The 21,411-nt window shown below is 33.2% G+C and overlaps 1 protein-coding gene across 4 annotated transcripts; it reads right to left on the bottom strand.

The window, feature by feature from the left end:
- Positions 1-1,735: 1,735 nt before the first annotated feature.
- LOC115722279 (uncharacterized) lies at positions 1,736-20,406 on the bottom strand. 4 transcript variants are annotated; one of them, XM_061103844.1, is made up of 13 exons: positions 19,973-20,403; positions 19,837-19,882; positions 11,899-12,313; positions 11,073-11,313; positions 10,413-10,446; positions 9,731-9,830; positions 9,181-9,580; positions 9,019-9,067; positions 8,829-8,951; positions 5,777-5,881; positions 5,577-5,668; positions 5,335-5,488; positions 1,736-2,449 (listed from the first exon to the last, which is right to left on the bottom strand). In XM_061103844.1, the coding sequence occupies exons 1-13, from the start codon at positions 20,164-20,166 to the stop codon at positions 2,183-2,185; spliced, it is 2,220 nt and encodes a 739-aa protein (XP_060959827.1). In that variant the 5' UTR covers positions 20,167-20,403; the 3' UTR covers positions 1,736-2,182. The 4 variants fall into 4 exon arrangements, with proteins under 4 accessions (XP_060959827.1, XP_030507303.2, XP_030507304.2 ...); XM_030651443.2 differs by having other exon boundaries at positions 11,073-11,563; positions 11,906-12,313; XM_030651444.2 differs by lacking the exons at positions 19,837-19,882; positions 19,973-20,403 and adding an exon at positions 13,122-13,207 and having other exon boundaries at positions 11,073-11,563; positions 11,906-12,313.
- Between the last annotated feature and the right edge of the window lie 1,005 nt (positions 20,407-21,411).

Here is a 21,411-nt window from a genome sequence, read left to right as displayed (position 1 = left end):
CCAAAATAAAAACAAACAAATAAAAACTAGTTTCTTGAAATAATCAAATAAAAAATTAAAACTTAAAACTCAATTATGAACAACAATAAAAAAAACCAGTTATGAAAACTAGTTACTTAAAAAAAAAACCAGTTATGAAAATAATAAAATAATATGTGTTTTAAAATAAAATAAAAATTGTTGTTCAAATATCATGCAATAATAAAATTGGTTTTATACAAACTAAAAAAATACAATAATATCATAAAAATGAAGCAACCCCATTACAGAACAGTTAAAACCTGTGAAACCAGTTTTGATGCTATAAAAAATCTTAACAAAATATTAATGTTAATTATAAAGGTAACTGAAACCAGTTTCATCAGACAATCAAATAAAAAAAAAAATACACACACAAAAAAATACAAAAAAAAAAAATACTAATCACAAATATAATCAAAACAACACACCATGCATACAATTGTTAAAAACAAAATATAAGTGTAAGTTTCGAACCTAGAAACAAAATAATAAAAAAGTAACTTAAAATAAAAATTTGTAATAACATAATGAAACTCTTTTTTTATTCTTTTAATGAAATTATTAGTTTTCTTTCAATATTGATGAAACTAATCTTTAAAGATTGTATTATTTTTAGATTATATTTTTTATATTATTTTTTTTTAGGATGATGTTGATGAAACTGGTTTTTTTTTCTGCTGCTTTTAATGAAATAATTAGTTTTTTAAAAAAAAAAAACAAACAGTAGTTTAAATAAAAAAATATGTTTAATTTCTAAAAAAAAAAAAAAAGACAACATCTACAGTTGAGATCATTTTTTTATTTATTTTAGTGTTTTATTTTAAAAAAAAAATAAAAAGAAAATAAAAAGAAACACAAATTTAAAGTTTTTTATGGTATTCCTCATGACTTTTTCCCATATTTGTAAGTTTTTTTGAAAATATGTCATATTTAGGGTAATTAAGTTTTTATGTCATATATATCAAAACATATGTTCATTTTCCCATATTTGTGTAAATAGCCCATTTATATTTTAGATCCAATCTAATCTACGTACGTAGTAATTCAAATCCAATCTAAAGTTACTTTGAATTGATTACTTTTAATATTGACTTATTTAATATTTATTAAAAAAAAAAATCACATAACATAACTAACAACAAAATAAAACACTCTAACAACAAATTAAAATAAATAAAATAAAAAATAATCAATTTAAAGCAAGAAAAAAAATTATATATTTTAAATTATTTTTTAATGAAATATATACATTTAATCTACTATATTTTGTAATATATTTATATCATATTTATTAAATTTTTAAATTACTATTTTTTTCATATTCTTATACGGATTTTAAATTTTCCAATCTATTCTGTACAAGTGCAAATATTCGCACTTTGTGAATTAAATTATGCAGATTAAATTGGTATCTTATGATCACCCCTAGTTTTAATATTCTTTTTTCATTTCTGAATTTTGTTTTTTATTGTAAAGGAGAACAATTTTATTTTATTTCTTTGCTTAATGAACAATTTTTATTTACTGGTTAAACAATAGGCCAAAGTCTAACAGTTGGGCAAAACTATTATCTAAGTAAAAATGCTAGAGTCAAATCAATTGTGAAATAACTTAATGAAACAATGAATCTGTCAAAATTTAATTTTTCTGTGTGTTTATTTGTGAAGACTTCACCACAAAGTCAGAAAATGGGTTAAACTTTAACAAGAAATCGTGACTTGAATAAATTCAACATAATCATAATTAAAATTAATTAAACATAATATACATAAGATAGTTAATGTGAATTTTACCAATCCTATGTAGACAACTTTTCTTTTCTTTCTTTTTTTTCTTTTTTTTAAAAAAAGTTCCCGACAAAAATCCTCCAAAATAAAGACAAGTACATAATAATTAGACAAATGCTATGGACGTCCACCATCCCAAGAAAGACTCATCGTATTTTGTTTACTTGTGGACTTGACAAGAAGATAAACGACAAACTACACTATATACAGTCTACATGTTTGCTTTTCTTCTGTCCATCTTACTTTTCTGTTTACTGATTCCTCAGTATGCACTAAAGTACTCAGTATGTACCTACACTAAAGTCATCCGTAAGTAACAAACAACTACTTGATCTTTCTATACAAGTTGAGTTGGTATGTTTACATTTTCAGAATCAGAAAGGCTCCAGCTTGACTTCTGGGCTTTGAGAATCTTTAGACTCGACTTCTTCTGGGATACTAGTTGCCACCAAGATTCCACCATTGTAACCATCCATAAGCAACTTCCCTATTTTGGATCTCCACTCTGAGGTGTCCTTCTCGTTCTTCCTGTCGTGCACTACTCTGTCGCGGTAATTGAGCATTGTTCCGAACCCACTATTTGGTATCCAACCATATTCGATTAGTACCTTCGCCTCACCTTGAGTCAAGTCCTTTCCAACCTTTACCAGGGATTAGCAAGTTTTAAGAGAGGAAACAACAAAAAATCTATTTTGTATTTATTGTCATTTATGTAAATACAGCCATGCTTGGAGATAAACTCGAATGATAAAGTCAAAATTGAAATTTAAACTAGTAGAGACATCCTCCAAAAACAGATACAGCATAATAAATATAAGCAAGCCTTCTATGCTCGTCTAATAACTACATATAGCAAAATACCATAATCTATGACAACAAATGCCAAACTATGAAGCTCATTAACTTCATTACATCAACATCAAGGCGCTAATAAACCCCTTATTACATATATGTTGCATACAAAATAACTGAAAAATAAGGCTGATGTGTAATTTCGGTTATTAACTAATGGAGGGAAGGTATGTATGTAAGGCATGGCTGTAAAATGTTAGCGGTTGTTGAAATGTATGGTTGTATGTGGTCGGATTTGGGAGAGGCTATGCTCCCAAACACCCTAGTTTTACCATGGACTCTTCTAGGTTACTTTTTGATTAATAAAACCATTGTCCCTATACAACAATCCACTACCAAAATGGTTCAAACTTAGGTAGAGGCATTAGAGGAGAAGATGGAGCTGTTGTATGAAGTATGGAAAGATTAGTAAGGCCAAAAATTTTAGTATCATGAAACTATTTGTTGAGATGATAAAAGGAGCTGAACTAATCGATCCTAGATTGAATAACCCGTGATTCGCATGGTTTGACTTAAGGCAACGACCTATTTGTTGTAGATTGGGCAGATCCTTATTCACCAACACGTGGAACAAATTATTTTCCTTTACATAAGGATTGAATCTAATCACAATCCGATCGTATTGGTATTAATGATTACCGTGCAGAATATTGGTATAATACTTTGAACATTTAGCAACACAATGTACACTATTTAATCTCTATATGGATAAAACCCTCCCCTGCTCCCTCTTAATACTATCGAAACCGTATTCAGCTATGGACACATTGTTGAAAGATAAGGCCAAGAACTAGATGAACTTCGCGTGCACTTGTTAAAGTCGCTCCAAATTTAGTTTTCCACAACCTAAGACCATATAGGCAAAAGAGTTGAGGACAAAGGAATCTGAAAAACTTGCAGCAAGGTGCCCATATGAGATATTGGCAAGGGTTGTATATGTAGCTTGCAAACTAGAATTACAAGCTACTAGTTCTATCCATTCGTGCTCCACATTTCACAGCTGAGAAGAGCCTACAGAATGAGCAATTTTTTATCTAAAATTCCTAAACAACTCCTTGTTGACCTATAGTTGGTAGTAGGGTCTGGAAACTCTTAGATGTGTGCCAAAATATCAATGGAGAGACGAGAACTCGATGGGCTAATCGAGTGGAGATCATTACCTGAACTGGGTATACATGGGAAGATTTTCAAATGATACAAGGACAATTACCAAATTTTCACCTTGAGGACAAGGTGAATGTTTGGCCTTGAGGTAATGTTAGAGACCAACAATTCACTTGATCAGCTCAATGGTGAATATCTATAAAATTGAATAATGTGACATTCATTTTACGTGAATAAAAAGGCAGTTACACTCACTTTAGAAAAGTTAATGAAGGATTTCTTTTGGGAAGAGGGTGATTTTTCTGGAACAAGACATTTGGTGGCTTGGGACATATTATGTAAATCTCGCCTCCATGGGGATTGGGAATAGGTAGTTTGGAAAAACACAACATTACAATTCTTATGAAATGGTTGTGAAGATTCTAGTTGGAAAACTGAATCATTGTGGCATAAAGTAATAAAAAGTAAAAATGAAGATACTAATTATTGGGACACTAGAAAGGGAAAGTGCCATATAAAGGCCCTTGAAAAGGTATTGCTGGCCTGCATGATGACTTTCTAAACTTGGTTCAGCTCATAATTGGAAATGGTGAGAGAATTAGATTTTGGGAAGACAAATAGGTAGGGGATATCGCACTCAAGGATTTGCTTCCTAACTTGGCTAGAATTTCTTTGGCTAAAAATAAAAGCACAAGGCAAGTGATGGTGATAAATGAAGGTTCGTCTATTTTCGATTCTGAGTGGAGCCTTTATTTTCAAAGGAATGTAATTGACAAACTTGTTGGAATTGTTGAGCATTCTGGAACAGAAACCAGTTTTTAATCTTATAGAGGACTCGAGACGTTGGAAACCAGATTTGGGGGGAGTTTGGGATCCATTGGTGTATGCCCCAAACATGTAGCCAACTGATATTATGTAAAATTATAGGGGATAAGAGGAGTTCTAGATTATGGACAGACATTTTGGCTATTTGGCTAGAAAGAAATAGTGGGATTTTTGAAAGCATAGATGACGAAGTTGATGTCCTTTGGGAGAAGATTAAAGTTTGGACTTCAATATGGGTCAACAAAAAGCTTTGAGGGGCTATCTTTTCAAGACCTAACAAGGGAATGGGGGTCTATTTTGTATTAGTGCCTTGGTTTGGGGATATAGAATGGGCCTAAAAGTATCAGAGTTTGTGTTTTATCCTGTTTTTATGCTTTTGATTTTCATGTTTATCATGCTACCACGGCTTTCCTCTGCCATAAGTGAGGCTCCCTAATAAATTTGGGAGAAGTTAAGTCTTAGACAAGTGACCTTTGTCCATTTATAAAAAATAATAACTGAAAACAATAAGCACAATCATAGTTTTACTTTTTCCGAGTAATCTGAATTTCATAGCCAGAATTGTTAATGAAATCCTAAATTGTCCTACACAAACAGTTTGCAAAACATGAAAAGTCATTCCAAACCATTCTTAAGGTTCAAGAAACTTGAGATACAAAAACAAATGCAGACATACCAATTAAGAAAATAATTTAGTGCTATCACATTGCCAGCAATAACTAAAAAGACAAAGCAAAATAATTACCACTAATGCTTTGTTCTCAATAAGAGAAATCCTGCTACAGGTTGTAAGCTTCATGGCAGTAACTAGTCGCTTGATCTGCCAATCAATGGATAAAGAGTCTACTAGCTCAAAAAAGTATGTCGCGTAGCCATATTCAGGACGCTCTAGCACGATTCTGCAATCACGTATAAATGTAAAGATCATGCACTCCTAGTCGGCAAGCAATCAATTTTTAGATGCAATCAATGCTGCAAAACACGCACCTGTTGTGTCCCTTGAACACAAAAATAAATGATTGTAGGTCTCGACACCAACCCCATTCCACCGGCCATTTGCGAAATTGCAAATACCTTGTCTATTGACATGAAAATTTAGTTCACTAAAAACAGTCATAATTCGAGCAGGCAAATTATTGATCAAGGCAAGCATTATATGATATCAATAGGTTAGCAGAATCTAGTACCTGCTCTACGAGTGATAGTAAACAAGCCAGGCAATAACTAGTTCTTGACCCCTTTGTGTAACGTATAGGAGCTAACTTGAAAAATGAATGGCGCTGAGTGAAAATCTGTTCAAAAAATTTAGAAAGTAAAATGAAAGCCATGCTAGATGTATTGACTGGCCAAGTAAAAACTGTTGCAAGTACAACTCTTCAACTAAAACTCAAAAAGGAAAAGAATAAGTTGAGATAAATTTGAAAGGAACCATATATAAAAGTGTGACCCATCCTTGTAGTTGAGATGGCTAAACCAAATGACACTATTATTCCCAAAATAAGTATGCCATGACTTTTAAAGCTAAGCAAAGCAAACATTACTAAATGACTTAGTTATCACCTATCGTAAGTGCAGTGAAAAGCTTTCAACTATTCTTTCTGTCACTGTAGGCACCAATTATTTACAGTGAATCCAGATAATGACCAATTTATTGCATACAAGACCACCCATAGTTAAGATATGAACCTAATTTTAAGTTAATGCATCCACAATTACATAATCAATAATTTGGAGAGTACATACTATCTTAAAGACCTAGAAATCTGGTAAGGATAAGAACCTCATTTTCAAAGGCATCCAAGCATGAAAGAAAGTATTAATGCAGACTACGTACCTCAACATTATTCAACTAAGACAAATGCCAAGTATAAAGGCAACTACACCTTTTCTAATACTATAAAGACAACTTCCGAAAGGTCTCTATCAAAACATGAAAACTACGTTGCACAAAAGGCAAGAAACATTAAAGCATAATAATGCAACAAATCAAGATATAATATATTGCATGGCACGTAGCCACATACTGTATCAAAAACCTAGAAATCGAGTAAGGATAAGAATCTCATTTTTCAAGGGCTTCGAAACATGAAAGAAAGTAGAAATGCAAACTACGTACCTCAACATTCTAATACGACTAAAATAAATGCCACGTATAAAGACAGCTAAACTAATAGGCACTAGTGCACAATTCATTTTTTTTTTAAAATAACTATGAAAGGCTTTTAATTGATAAGAGCAAGGGATAATACAAAATCCCAAGTCATTCGAGAAACTTTGTGGTTAGACTAACAAACTCCTAACTAGCCAACCAATAGAAATCTAAGTAATTAACATCCCACTCAAAAACATTACATCTCTGCAACTAAACACTTGACAACTCGACTACCATAATCCTAATTAACTTTGCTTGTGGAGTGACATGTTTAGGCTAATTTGAGGCCTAACGCCACCTTGTCCACAAGGTGACAATCTGAAAATTGCTCCTACGCTAGCTAGTACATTGCCAACGCATCGGTAGTTGGCATTTGAATGAAGATGTCATAACCATTTGGTGAAGCACCTCTTGCCCAATTGAACATTCATCTTAGTTGCTCATTGTAAACAATATGCAACATCCTGTAATGCGTCACTTCAATCCAAAACCACTCCTCAAGTGGTTGGGTGTATTTCCTTCTTTAAGTTGGGTATATATATATATATATATATATATATATAAAAATAAAAAAACGAAACCCAACCTAGCACTATTGTATTCTCCAATGCAATATAGAGCAGTTGGTTCTTGAAATGTAAAATTAAGCACCAACACAAATTTATGCCTCCCACGCAGCGCCACTAACTTCGTTCATAAATGAGCTCCAAAATCTTTCTCCAACAATAATATTGTTTTTTATGGAGTCAACAAGTGGGAATATCCTCATGACCTCGTATCCTCCAGAAAGAACAACCCACCCAAATTCATGGGAAAAGTGACCAGCCCCAACTATCAAAAGCAAAAGCTTTTGCTATCGTTCTTTGTCAAAAACCCAGCTCTCACCTATTGTAACCTTCCACCAGTGGTGTGTTTGAGAGTGGGCAATAACCCCATCGATAATCAAATAACCCATGTCTTCCCTTTATTGGTTTCTTGACAATTTTTCAATCCCTCTATCAAAATCCATTAGGTAAAAGATGAAATGACCCCATTAAAACTTGGATTTTTCTTATGCAAGTAAAGAGCACGCCCAAAAACAAAAACTATTTTTTGCAAGCTTTTCTCGCTGCAATAGATTCCCATATGTCGCCTTTGCTTCCAGATGGCCATCACCAAGACGTCGACTTCCACCACCAAATCCATTGGTGCGCCTAGAAATTCGACGACTGAACCCGTCATGTGTTTCACCGTTTGCTACTAGAGTTCCCACAACTTTTGTCATAGCCAATATTGATGTCATTGTCCACACACTCTTCCCATGTTCCGCTTGTGATGTACCTCAACCTAGGGGCATTAATGAATTACATAGATAATAGGTAAAATTGTAGAGAAAATTTGTGGCAAGATTGGAAGCCTTTTATTGGCATCTTATTGCCAAAGTCTGAATAGAAGTTAGGCCTTTGGTGTGGTTCTTGAGCATCAGTTCAACCTTTTGATCAAATCTTCTTGCTTGCCATCTCTTCCTTTACTTCAAGGAAGTCATTTTTGTACTAATTTCATAAGTAGTTGTGACCTCATCCAAAGATTCTAACATTCAAGACTCGTTCTTGCAAATAGCCATCTACAAAGGAAAACGCTCTAACACCAATTTGATAGGCACTAAAAATTCAAGGAATGATACAAAATCCCAAGTTATTCAAAAAAAAAAAATAAAAAACTTGACAAAACTCCTTGAGTAATCTTGTACTCTAAACAATCACACAATACTCATCCATCACCCCATAAGTGAGAATTTATAGGCTAGACTAGGAAAGACTCCTAACTGGCCAACCAGTAGAAATCTAAGTATTTGACATCTCACTTAAGAACATTACATCCCAGCAACAAAGTACTTAGACAACTCAGGTACCATAATCCTAATTAACGTTGCCTATGGAGTGACATGTTTAGGCTAATTTGAGGCCTAACATGAACCTTTTCTAACACTATATAGAAACTTCCAAAAGGTCTTTGTTGAAATAAATTACATAAACTATGTTGCACAAAAGGTAAGAAACATGAAAACATAATAATGCAGCAAACATCATGAAATAAATATTTATAACCTTCATTATCACTGATTCAAGCTCCGAAAAACTTTCACTAGAAGACTCGTCGAGAGCTTCATCACTCTCCATCTGCCCATAGAGTTTGATCTCATCTGTTGATATTCCTTTCTCAATTAACACCTGCACAAATAAAATTTCACTAATTTTGTACCAACTTCGAAAGAGCAATAGTACCAGTACTAAGTACCTGGAGGAGTCCAGGAGCATCTTCCTCCAGCGCTGTTTCAGCTGAATCACTACAATTAGTTTCACAAACAAAATCATAAGATTGGCTCTTGATAAAATTATTATTTATATTGAACATTAAACAATATTAGTACAAATAATATATATAAGATAAATATTTTACGTAGCAGTCTTTTTCCTTTTTCGAATACGATTGATGCTGAATGGCTTTGCAGAATCCGCTGCTATAGGGCTACCCTCAGTGGCAAAAGGCACAGATTTTATCTCATAATCATCTTTTAACTTCAGCAACTTTGTACGATCTCCTAGACAAATATGGTCTCTTTCATCTTCATCATCTTCATTTGAGATTTCCACTTCAGCTTTTACCCCAGGCATGTTAAAGGAAAAAGTATCACAAGCATTGCCCTCCAAGTTTTGACAGTTATTGTCATCATGAGGCTCATCTTTGATTTTGAGCGAGGTCGATAAAGATGAACTACTAATGTCATTTGTGTAAACAAGCATATTATCCTGTCTTTCACATGAAATGAACTCCGTAGATGAATATGTCTTGTCATAATCTGAAATATCACTACTGCTAATTAATTATACACAATTAATTGAGTGTCAATAAGTTCTTAAGAAGAATCGACAATGATATCAATTGATAATTATATACTAAAGTTCTACACAAATTAAGAGGCTCCTTTCAGGAATATCAATGGACTCACTTTTAGCAGTTAATGAAACACCAATAACATCAGGAGTTTGTTCCTTTTGCTTCTCATCACACTGTTGTATACCATTTCCTGATGAAGCTTCCAAACTAATCTAAAATACACAAATTAGAATCAATTTTAATAACAAATGCTAACCATCGCCTAAATTTCTGCCAAAAAGTATACTAAATTCAAAACAAACAAAACAAGAAAGAAACTGATGTAATTCTATATGCAGGGAAATTACCCAAAAGCATGAGGCAGAGAATTTACCATTAATACTTTGAAAAAAAAAAATCAGATTGATAAAATTTAAGCTCGGAGAGGAAGTAAACTTCATACTATTACATCTCTTAATTAGTAAATAATGGAATTGAAGGGTTATCAGATAAGGAAATTTAATGCATGGTGTACACTTGATGATAAAAGTTGCCATGAATACCCAAAACATAAAAAGAACAAAAGGGGGACAAATTTTCTTTAATATCCCAGGATGTATTAACTAGTAAATATCACCATTTTTAGAGACTTAGAGACAAAAGCAACACTAATGAACATTTTCATTTAGAAAATGCTGTCGTGAAAATCAATATGATTCTTCAATGTGTTTAGCTGTAAACTAAAACAATGACCACAGGTTCAGATAATGTATAAAAAAATTATTAAACTATGTGCATTTAAATGAATAAATTACCTCAAGTGCTGGTTTTGTCATTCGCAACAGTTTCCTGCAAAATAATGCGGGAAAAAAAATATTTTTAAATACGAAATGTAAATATTATTGACGAAAAAGGAAAATCTAACTACAGAAAAACCCATTGCAGTAGATCATCTCAACCCCTTAATAATTCAAGAAATAAACAAACTCTTCACAATTGAGAGTACCCACAGAGGCACCCAAAACATAAATTGTCCTAAACAGAGCACATATCTCCTTCAAAATTTGGAAATTCTTTTATTGCTTTCCAAAGCACACATACAACTCATTTCCATAAATAACAACAATAGCATTAATAATTATAATTTCTTTTCATTCCCCCACTAAAAGACTAAATAGGAGAATAAGGTTTTTTTTTTATGTACAAATAAACTATAATTTCCTTCTCCTACTAAAACTTAAATAACAACAATAGCTAATAATTATAATTTCTTTTCATTCCCCCACTAAAAGAATAAATAGGAAAATAAGGCTTTTTTATGTACAAATAAACTATAATTTCCTTCTCCAACTAAAACTTATAAATTATAACAAAATAGGGAGCAATCCTGGTAGGAAAGCATTTGTTTCTCAAATATTTGCTAAGACAATCACATACTTGGCCATAAGAGTAATGATACAATAAACAAATAGCACCTTGAAAGCAGCATCCTCTGCCTCTCTTTCAACACAATGTGGTCTAAACAATCATCATCAATGAGATCGGAGATCTCACTTTTCACCTGAACAGGGGGTAAATCAGCAACAGAGGAGTTTCGTAAACAACCTCCCATTGAGTGCAACATGTTGTCAGAATTTCCCATGTGTGCTGCTACTGCAGGAACATCTGAAAGTGTTGAAATTGCCGGATAGCAACTGACATTGGCAGCAAGCTTCCCTACTTCAGCAACATCACCATTAGATACTGTACATTTTATTTGCTCCAGACTATCATTGAAACAATCTCCAGAGATTCCTGTATCTAAAATACAATTTCCATTTTCTGAACAAGGATCAAGTACAGATTTTTCCACAATTCTATGGCTTGATACTTTACAATGAACTTGCTCACACTCTTTATTTTGTTTTTTTGCAAAAACTGCAAGTACTATTTGTCTGGGAGACCAAGCAGATGTAGGAAGAACATCCTACAAAAATTACAAATTCCACTAATAAGAAAGCAAAAACAACAATTACAACTAATTCCATACATTTGAAACCTGTAATAGTGATCATATTGCTTTCTTGCTTAAATATTTTTATTTTCCCACTACAAAAACAAGCGCTAATGGCCAATTAGTGATTTCATAATTCTTTGCTTTGTTGTCGCAATAACCTTTACACTTATAACTAAGCATATATGTCTTCAGCACCACTCAACAAATCAATTTTGATGATAATAACAGATATTTAGTACATAACATTTCAGCAGAGAGCATAATTGACAGACAAAATATGATAGGATAAAAACATGAGACCTCACTTCTCACCTTAATTGTTGGGACATCAGCAGAAGAAGAGTTTTGTATACAACCTCCCATTGAGTGCAACAAGTTGCAAGAGCTTCCCGAGTGTGCTACTGCAGGAACTTCTGAAAGAGTTGAAATTGCCGGAAAACTGCTAATATGGGATTCAACCTTTACTTGAGGAACATCACCATTAGAAACTGTACATTTTATTTGCTCTGAATTCTCAATCAAACAATCTCGGGAAGTTCCAACTTCTTGAATAGAATTTTCAATTTCTAAAGTAGGAACAAGTACAGAATTTTCCACAACTCTATTGCATGATACTTTACAATGAACTTGCTCACAATCTTTAACAGCATGATTTTGATGTTGAGCAAAATATTCATGCACTACTTGTTTGGGAGGCAATGCAGATGTAGGAAGAACGTCCTACAAAAAGTATAAATTCCATTAACAAAGAAGGCAGAGACAGCAAGAAACAACTATTACAAAAACTTTTTGTAGTGATTTTTATAATGCTTTCCTGCATAAATATTAGATTTCCTCAATTTAGGAACAAGCATTAATGGCCAATTAGTGATTCCATAATTTTTTACTTTGTAGTTAAGAAAAACGTTTACATGTATATAACTACAGAAATATATGCAGAGCCACACAGCAAATTAATCTTGAGGCAAATTGCAAAATTATTAGTACATAAAATTTCAGTAGAGCACAGCCAATGGACAAAAGCATAAATAGTTTTCTTCCTAATCATTAATATTTCATGAAAATGTGAAACATAAATTTTATTACTTACAAAAAATTATTTTCTTCCGAAATTCAAAAGGAATTTAATTTCTCTTTCAAAATGTTTAAAACAATGCTTCCTAGCAATAAAACCAAAAAATTTATCAAACAGGTGTACTAACATTCATCAACTTTCATTAAAAAATTAAATATAAGAATTATAAGAAAAATACATATATGTATACTATTTAGAGAGGTCATGAAGAAGTCTACTACACAGGAAAAGTTTTTACTGCCAAGAAGCTTAACAGACCAGTAATTCCCCAACGAAACTATCACAAAGATTTCAAATCAAAGTATGTGACACATACAAAAATCTGACACCATTAATCAGTTCTTACACAAATTGGGTTTTTCTGGTTTGGTTCCAGTACAAGGTTCAGTTTATTCTTTTAAATTATTTGTAATCCAACTTCTGCAAATCAAATAAAGAAAATGGAGCATTTACTCTTTCTAGCAGATAATCACATTTTGGTTGAAACATGATCAATTGCCTGAGAAGACCTTGAGACAGACTAAATCTTCAAAACAGAACTGCAGAATTTTTTTATATAACAAATTTTAAGAGGATCACAAGACTAGAAGAGAGAGACAGAGACTATTAGTAGTAAAGAAACATCACAGTAGACAAAAAGCACAGAAGACAATTATATAAGTAATTAAAAAAACTCAATTGCTTAAAAATTTGAAAACACTAAGCCTAGACCCTTTAATTATCCACCCACAAAACTACCCAAAACATGATATTTTTACCCCCAAATTGGATCAATATGAAATTTCTCTACCTCGTCAAAAAAATTATCTACACCTATCTAGCAATAATGTTGAACAAAACACTAAAATTTGCCCAAATCTCACTTTATTTATTTTACGTAGCACTTTTACATTACACCATCTCTATATTTTTCTTTATTTATTTAAATATTATATTTTTAATACAATCCCTTTTATGTATTTATAAAATGAGCTAAAGTCACCAAAGTGGGCTAAAAATATATTAAAAAAAGATGTTTACCACCCTTCTCTCTCCTTAGAGGTATGTGGTGATGGCATGAGCTAAAATAGCTCAAAGGTAAAAATAATATACATATCCCATTTAGCTACTCTCATAAATGCTTTTTTTTTATCACTTTTAGCTATAATTTGAGCAAGATAGCTATTTTACATTCACTGATGAAAGTGATATCATTCAAGATTTAGCTTTTGCTTTTTCCTTTTCTTTTCTTTTTTTTTTTTTTTTTTTTATGAAGATCCAAGATTTAGCATTAGTACTCTAAAAATTGACCGAGAAAATTCAATGAAGAAATAACTGATCAGAAGCCACAATTTTTTCTTGAATAAAATATAATGACTTAGTGAACGCATAACTAAAGTCTCCTTCCATTAGAATTGATCTTTGAAAGAAGAAGTTATCGAGTACACCTATCATAATTTTTGGTGGACGAGAGATTTTCCAATTAAAAGAATATGATGAAAAGTAGATAAATGATAATCAACAAACAAAAATAAAAGGCTCTGATCCCATTTTTCAAGACTATTTATGTCAGGTTCTGCGATTTAAATTGCACAAAAAAGATTCAGATATCACTTTCCCAAACCCATCTAACCGAAACACCTTCACAGAACCCTGCAGCCTCCAAAAAAATAGACAAAAAGAGTTCAGAAACCTGGTTCCAACTTCCAATTTAGCGCAGTTTTGAATCTAATGGAACTCCAGACTTTCAATTCACTAACAAATCAGAAATATTTATGTAGGTTTTTGTAATCCAAGCAAGTAAACAGCTTGACCTTTGTCAAGTTCCAAGTTTGTTGGAAAGTTAGTTTTTTCTGTTATGTTCACAGTCCTCACTGTTGGGTAGTTAGGTTAGTTAGTTGTTATGTTTTTCCATCTTGTAAGCCTATATATAAAGGCATGTGAACTCATTAAGAGATTAAGAGAGAAAAATCAGAGAGTGAGTGATCTGATTGGAGAGTGAAAAACAGAGTGGAAAGTTGAAGAAAAGGCACTGTCCAAGTCGAGTTTCTTGGAGTGCTTGAGTGAGAGAATCGGGTTGCCTCTTGCACAAACTCTGAGGCTGTGTATCTAACTTGATGTTGATTGTAACTCTGAACCAAATGAATGGAATGAATACCAAAGGGGGTGGCAGGAAGTAGGCATTGATTTTTGGCCGAACCTGGATAAAAATCTGTTCTTGATTTCTTGTTTTAAGTTTCATTCTTTTATGATGTTTGTTGTTTTGAATTGGTGTTGTTCATGTTGAATTAATGTGTTGTTGAATTACAACAGTGGTATCAGAGCTACGGTTTTGTAGGAAGGAGAAGAAGATCTCTAAGATTCAACATCTAAAGAACACCAAGAATTCAAGAACTCAAAGAAGCTGGCTGCAATGGCTTCATCATCAGCAAGATTTGACCTGGAGAGATTTGATGGGACTGGAGACTTCAGTTTGTGGAAAGAGAAGATGATGGCTATATTAATCTATCAGAGATTAGATTCAGCCATTGAAGATCGGACTGAAAAGGATGAAAAACCAGAAAAAGGATCGGATGGAGTCAAGAAAGAAGACTCAGAAACTGTGATGAAACAAGCTAGATCAGCACTTATCATGAACCTAGCCGATAATGTACTAAGGCAAGTTATTGGAGAAAAGACTGCACTAGGAATTTGGACTAAACTAAATCATCTCTACATGGCCAAATCGACTGCAACAAAGATGTTTCTGAAAGGGAAGTTCTATGGTTTTAAAATGAATCCTGTTAACTCTTTAGAACAAAATCTTGATGAGTTAAATAGAATTGTATTGTCTCTTACTAATATGGGTGAAACAATTAAGGAAGAAGATCAAGCTGTGATTATATTGAATGGCCTTCCAGATCAATTCAAGGAGATGAGGACTGTGATAATGTACAGTCGAGACACACTAACCTTGGAAGATGTCATGAGCACTCTCAGGACCAGAGATGCTGAACTGAATTGGCAAAAGGCTGCTAGACAAGAGACAAGACAAGAAGAAAGCCTATTCACCAGAGGAAGAAATCCAAGAAGGCACAATTCAAAGTTTAGAGGTCACTCAAGATCCAAGTCTAGACCTAAGGAGACAAGAAAATGTCACCACTGTGGCAAAATTGGTCATCTGATCAAGAATTGCTGGGAAATCAAGAACAAGAAAAAGAGACAGAAGGATGAAGAAGAGAAGTCAAATGACTCAAATGCTGTAGTAGATGAGACATATAGTTCAGATGGTGATCTGTTTGCTGTGATAAATGACTGCTACACTAGTCAGAAAAATGGTGATGCCTGCAACATTCTGCAGCAAAAGAACTGTGATGAATGGATCTTAGACAGTGGATGTACATACCACATGAGTCCTAACAAGGATTGGTTCATTGATTATGAGGAAATTAATGGAGGAAGTGTAGTTATGGGAAATGATCACAAATGTCAAGTAACTGGAATTGGATCCATTGCCATTAGAAGTTTTGATGGTACTGTGAAGACTCTCACCAAAGTCAGGCACATACCAGATTTAAAAAGAAACCTAATATCTCTTGGAACCCTTGATGATGAGGGATGTGAATACAAAACAAGCAATGGAGTCATGAGAATAACTAGAGGTTCTATGCTGATATTAAAAGGCACCAAAAGGCATGGATTGTATTTCTTGAATGGCCAAACAATCATGTCTGCCTATGCTGCAACAGTGAACAAAAATGTGTCTGAAACTCAACTTTGGCATGCTCGAATGGGACACATTGGTGAACAAGGATTGGTAGAATTGTCAAAGCAAGGTCTAATAAATAATTACTCACATGCAAGCTTACCATTTTGTGAAATCTGTGTGCAGGGAAAACAACACAGAATAAAATTTTCAAACAGCAACTACAGAGCCAAAGGAGTACTTGAATACATACACTCAGATCTTTGGGGAGCTAGTAGGATCAAAACAATTGGAGGTAATCAATATTTCATGTCCATTGTTGATGACTATAGTAGAAAGGTCTGGATTTTTCTCTTGAAACATAAAAATGATTGCTTGGAAGCTTTGAAAAACTGGAAAACACTTGTAGAAACTCAAACAAATTCAAAGATTAAGGTGCTAAGGACTGATAATGGTCTTGAATTTGTTAATGATGAATTTAATGAGCTTTGTTTGAAGTGTGGAATAGAAAGGCATAGAACTGTGATAAAGACTCCTCAGCAAAATGGAATTGCTGAAAGAATGAACAGAACCTTGCTAAATAAGGTTAGATGTTTGCTACTAGAGGCTGGAATGAACAAGAAATATTGGGGAGAGGCATTACACACAGCCTGCTATCTCATTAACAGAAGTCCAAACAGAAAACTTGATGCAAAGACTCCTGAAGAACTATGGAAAGGTAAGCCTCCTTCCCTAACTCATTTAAAAATTTTTGGTTGTGCAGCCTATGCACACAAAGTTGAAGACAAACTAGGGAAGAGGTCTGTTAAATGTGTTTTCTTGGGATATCCAAATGGCATTAAAGGATATAGGCTATTGTCAACTGAAGATAACAAAGTAATCATAAGTAGGGATGTTATTTTCAATGAACTTGATTTTCCTTTTAAAAGAAATGAGAAAGGTAGTTTTTCTGATGCTGCAGGAAATGAAATCAAGTCAAAAATCAGTGTGCAAATTGAGGTGGAACCTGAACAAACTCAAACAGAAACTGAGAAGAACTCTGAAGCTGAAAGTGATTCTCAAGATGAAAATCTAGAAGATTATCAATTTGCTAGGGACAGAACCAGAAGAGAAATCAAGCCTCCAGTTAGATTTGCAGAAGCTGACATTATTGCTTATGCACTGGCTGTTGTCACTGAGCAAGCAGAAACAGTTCCAAGAACTTACAAGGAAGCTATATCAGGGAAAGATGCTAAGAAATGGAACAAGGCTATGTCTGAAGAGATGGTTTCACTAAGGAAAAATAAAACTTGGATAGTGATTATAAAACCAGAAGGGCAGAAAGTAATAGGCTGCAAATGGGTTTATAGACACAAACCTGGCATTACAGAGAAAGAAGAAACAATATACAAGGCTAGGCTTGTAGCAAAAGGGTTCACACAAGTTGAAGGAGTGGATTACTCAGAGATTTTCTCACCTGTGGTTAAAATGAAGACCATCAGAATGATGCTTGCCCTTGCAGTTCAGAATGACTGGGAAATCGAGCAAATGGATGTAAAGACAGCATTTTTAAATGGACAGCTTGAAGAAACAATATACATGACACAGCCTGAAGGATTCGAGGTGGAATCTGATAAAGGAGAACTGGTTTGCTTACTGAAAAAATCCTTGTATGGATTAAAGCAATCTCCTAGACAATGGTATAAAAGATTCAACTCTGTAGTGACTAAAGTTGGATATACCAGATCAAAGTATGATACTTGTCTTTACTTTAAAGGTTCTGAAACTGAAGAAGCTACTTTCTTACTCATCTATGTTGATGATATGCTTATAATGGGAAAGGATTCAAGTCAAATAACTAAGCTAAAGGAAGTACTTCATGGGGAGTTTGATATGAAAGATTTGGGACCAGCAAGAAGAATACTTGGCATTGACATCACAAGAGACAAGAAGAACAAGAAACTAACACTGTCTCAAAGTCCCTACATTGAAAAATTAATGCAGAAATTTAAAATGTCAGACTCTAAAGAGGTTAATGTGCCTCTTGCTGGCCATTTCATTCTATCTACTGATCAGTCTCCTAAGACTGACAAAGAACAAAAAGAAATGAAAGAGGTGCCATATGCTGAAGCTATTGGTAGTGTCATGTACACCATGATAAGCACGAGGCCAGATATAGCCTATGCAGTGAGTGTTTTAAGTAGATTCATGTCCAATCCTGGAGAAGAGCATTGGAAAGGACTAAAGTGGCTATTAAGATATCTAAAAGGCACTGCAAGTTATGGTTTAAAGTTCAACAAAACTGGTTCTAAGATGAAACTAGAAGGTTTTGTTGATGCTGACTATGCCAGCAACAGAGACACTAGAAAGTCTATAACCAGCTACTGCTTTCAATTAAATGAATGTTGCATCAGTTGGAAAGTTCAGCTCCAACCAGTAGTAGCCTTATCAACAACTGAAGCTGAGTTCATGGCCACTACTGAAGCCTTTAAGGAGGCAGTATGGCTAAAAGGAATTTTGAGTGAAATTCAAATGAAGCCTATAAAAGTGACTGTATTTTCAGACAGTCAGTCTGCAATTCATCTTTGACAGAATCCAGTCTACCATGAGAGGTCAAAACACATCGATGTTAGATTGTTTTGGATCAGAGACAAGGTAGAAGAAGGAGAAGTTGAACTGGAAAAGATTCCCAATGAAGAAAACCCTGCAGATGCAGGCACCAAGGTCTTATCTGTTAGCAAATTCAAGCATTGCTTGGATTTGCTTAACATAACTTCTACCTAAGATGACTGGTATACCCCCTATGGTCTTTCTCATCTTGTTTACTGTGTTTGGATTAAGGTGGAATTTGTAGGTTTTTGTAATCCAAGCAAGTAAACAGGTTGACCTTTGTCAAGTTCCAAGTTTGTTGGAAAGTTAGTTTTTTCTGTTATGTTCACAGTCCTCACTGTTGGGTAGTTAGGTTAGTTAGTTGTTATGTTTTTCCATCTTGTAAGCCTATATATAAAGGCATGTGAACTCATTAAGAGATTAAGAGAGAAAAATCAGAGAGTGAGTGATCTGATTGGAGAGTGAAAAACAGAGTGGAAAGTTGAAGAAAAGGCACTGTCCAAGTCGAGTTTCTTGGAGTGCTTGAGTGAGAGAATCGGGTTGTCTCTTGTACAAACTCTGAGGCTGTGTATCTAACTTGATGTTGATTGTAACTCTGAACCAAATGAATGGAATGAATACCAAAGGGGGTAGCAGGAAGTAGGCATTGATTTTTGGCCGAACCTGGATAAAAATCTGTTCTTGATTTCTTGTTTTAAGTTTCATTCTTTTATGATGTTTGTTGTTTTGAATTGGTGTTGTTCATGTTGAATTAATGTGTTCTTGAATTACAACAATTTACAATATATATTCCACTTTTAATCTCTCGGAAACTGCATCAACGGTCTCAATATTTGAGAAAGGGAAAACACACGCACATACAACAGCACACTACAGCAAGAAAGGAAAAGGCAACACAAAGTAAGTATGAATTACCAGTGAATCACAGCTCTCGTCTTCTTCTTTAATTAGTATACGGGACCTGCATATATCACCCAAAGAAAAATAATTTCAGCTCTTGAGAATCTCGAGTAAAATGAGCAAAATTTGAACTTTGCAATTGAAAGCTCACATCAATAGCTTTCCGGTTCCACTTTCAACGGCGCTAGGTTCAGTATTACAATTCGGAGACTTATTTGCGAGTAGCAAGGACCGGCGATGTATCAGTGGCACATGGTCAAGCTCATCAGATGGGAGAACACCATTAATATTGCCGTCCGACTTGACCGATAATATTTCGCCGAAAGAACATAATTGGGTAGCCATTTTAGGGAGTTGAAAGCCTTGCCAATGAGCAGCCTAACCTCTGAACCAACAGGATCAAACGGGGAAGATAACCAAATTGGTGATTGGCTTCATGATTGAGCATGTAAGGATTGTCAATTGAAGAACCGAAGGAAGGAAGGAAGGAAGAAAGTGACTAGGGCTTCGAACGAGAGAGAAATGTGCACTCACTCTACAATCTATGGCGCCAAGAGGAAGGATTCAAGTAAGCCCTCCTAAATTCCTAATTATTAAAACACCTTAAGAAAAATAACTAATAAAAAAAAAAATTAGTAATTTTGTCTATTTTTGACCCTTAAAATATATGGTTTGTTTTGAATTTTTACATTTACAAAAATTTAGTCCTTCTGTTAGGTTCTGTCTCATTATCTCGTTAAAATGATGACGTGTCTTTGTCAATTAGTAACTTTGCTTACTAAATTTTGACAACTATCAAATCGTACCAGCTCGAAATAAAAATAAGAAAGATTTAATATTTTTTAGTAACTTTGCTTACTAAATTTTGACAACTATCAAATCGTACCACCTCGAAATAAAAATAAGAAAGATTTGATATTTTTTAGTAAATCTTAAAAATTAATTTAGATCTTAATAAAAGTCATTTTGAATGATTAAGAAAATTAAAAAATAAATTAAAATTTTAAAACTAATTATGCGATATAAAAATTATGTATTTTTATGAGAAAACTCATTTAGATATAAAGAAATTCAATAGTAAAAACTAAATTTTATGGAACAAACTTGAGTATATTTTATTTTTATAAAGAAATGTTGATTTGTTTAAGTAAATATAATATTTTTTTTGGTTTAATTTATAAGTTTTTTAAAAAATAATTTGATATTTTTATTGAATTTTTAATTATTTTTTTATTTGTTAAGATATGAGTTTTTGATTTTTTTTCTTCAAAGAATCTTAATTTATTTATATTATTTATTAGATTCTTAATAATTTTTGTTTAATTTTTTAAGATACATGTTATTAAATAAAGTGAAGTTTGAAAATATTATTTTTAAGTAAAATTAATATTTTTTTTAATTAATTTGATATTTTTATCTAATTTTTTAATAATTTTTTGAGTTTTTTCTTAATTAATAGAATATTATAACTGCTTTAAAAAATAGAATATTATAATTTTTAAAATCAATTTTTTTTAATAAAAAGGGGAATTTTTTTTATTGGTCAAAATTCAGGGGGTAAAAATGCTAATTTTTAACAATAAAAGAAAC

The sequence above is a fragment of the Cannabis sativa genome, chromosome 9, assembly GCF_029168945.1.
Source record: "Cannabis sativa cultivar Pink pepper isolate KNU-18-1 chromosome 9, ASM2916894v1, whole genome shotgun sequence".
NCBI lineage: Eukaryota > Viridiplantae > Streptophyta > Magnoliopsida > Rosales > Cannabaceae > Cannabis > Cannabis sativa.
Note: the sequence above shows the minus strand (reverse complement) of the source record. Positions and strands in the feature narration are given on the sequence as shown.

What these genes read in the sequence shown, in the direction of transcription:
- LOC115722279 (XM_030651443.2), bottom strand. Translation starts at nt 20,166, where the DNA reads ATGGCTACCCAATTATGTTCTTTCGGCGAAATATTATCGGTCAAGTCG. An exon ending in AAAAGGAAAAAGACTGCTAC is followed by an intron (nt 9,068 to 9,180) that starts GTAAAATATTTA and finishes AACTAATTGTAG; the next exon opens with TGATTCAGCTGAAACAGCGC. An exon ending in TTGAATCAGTGATAATGAAG is followed by an intron (nt 5,882 to 8,828) that starts GTTATAAATATT and finishes TTTTTTGAACAG; the next exon opens with ATTTTCACTCAGCGCCATTC.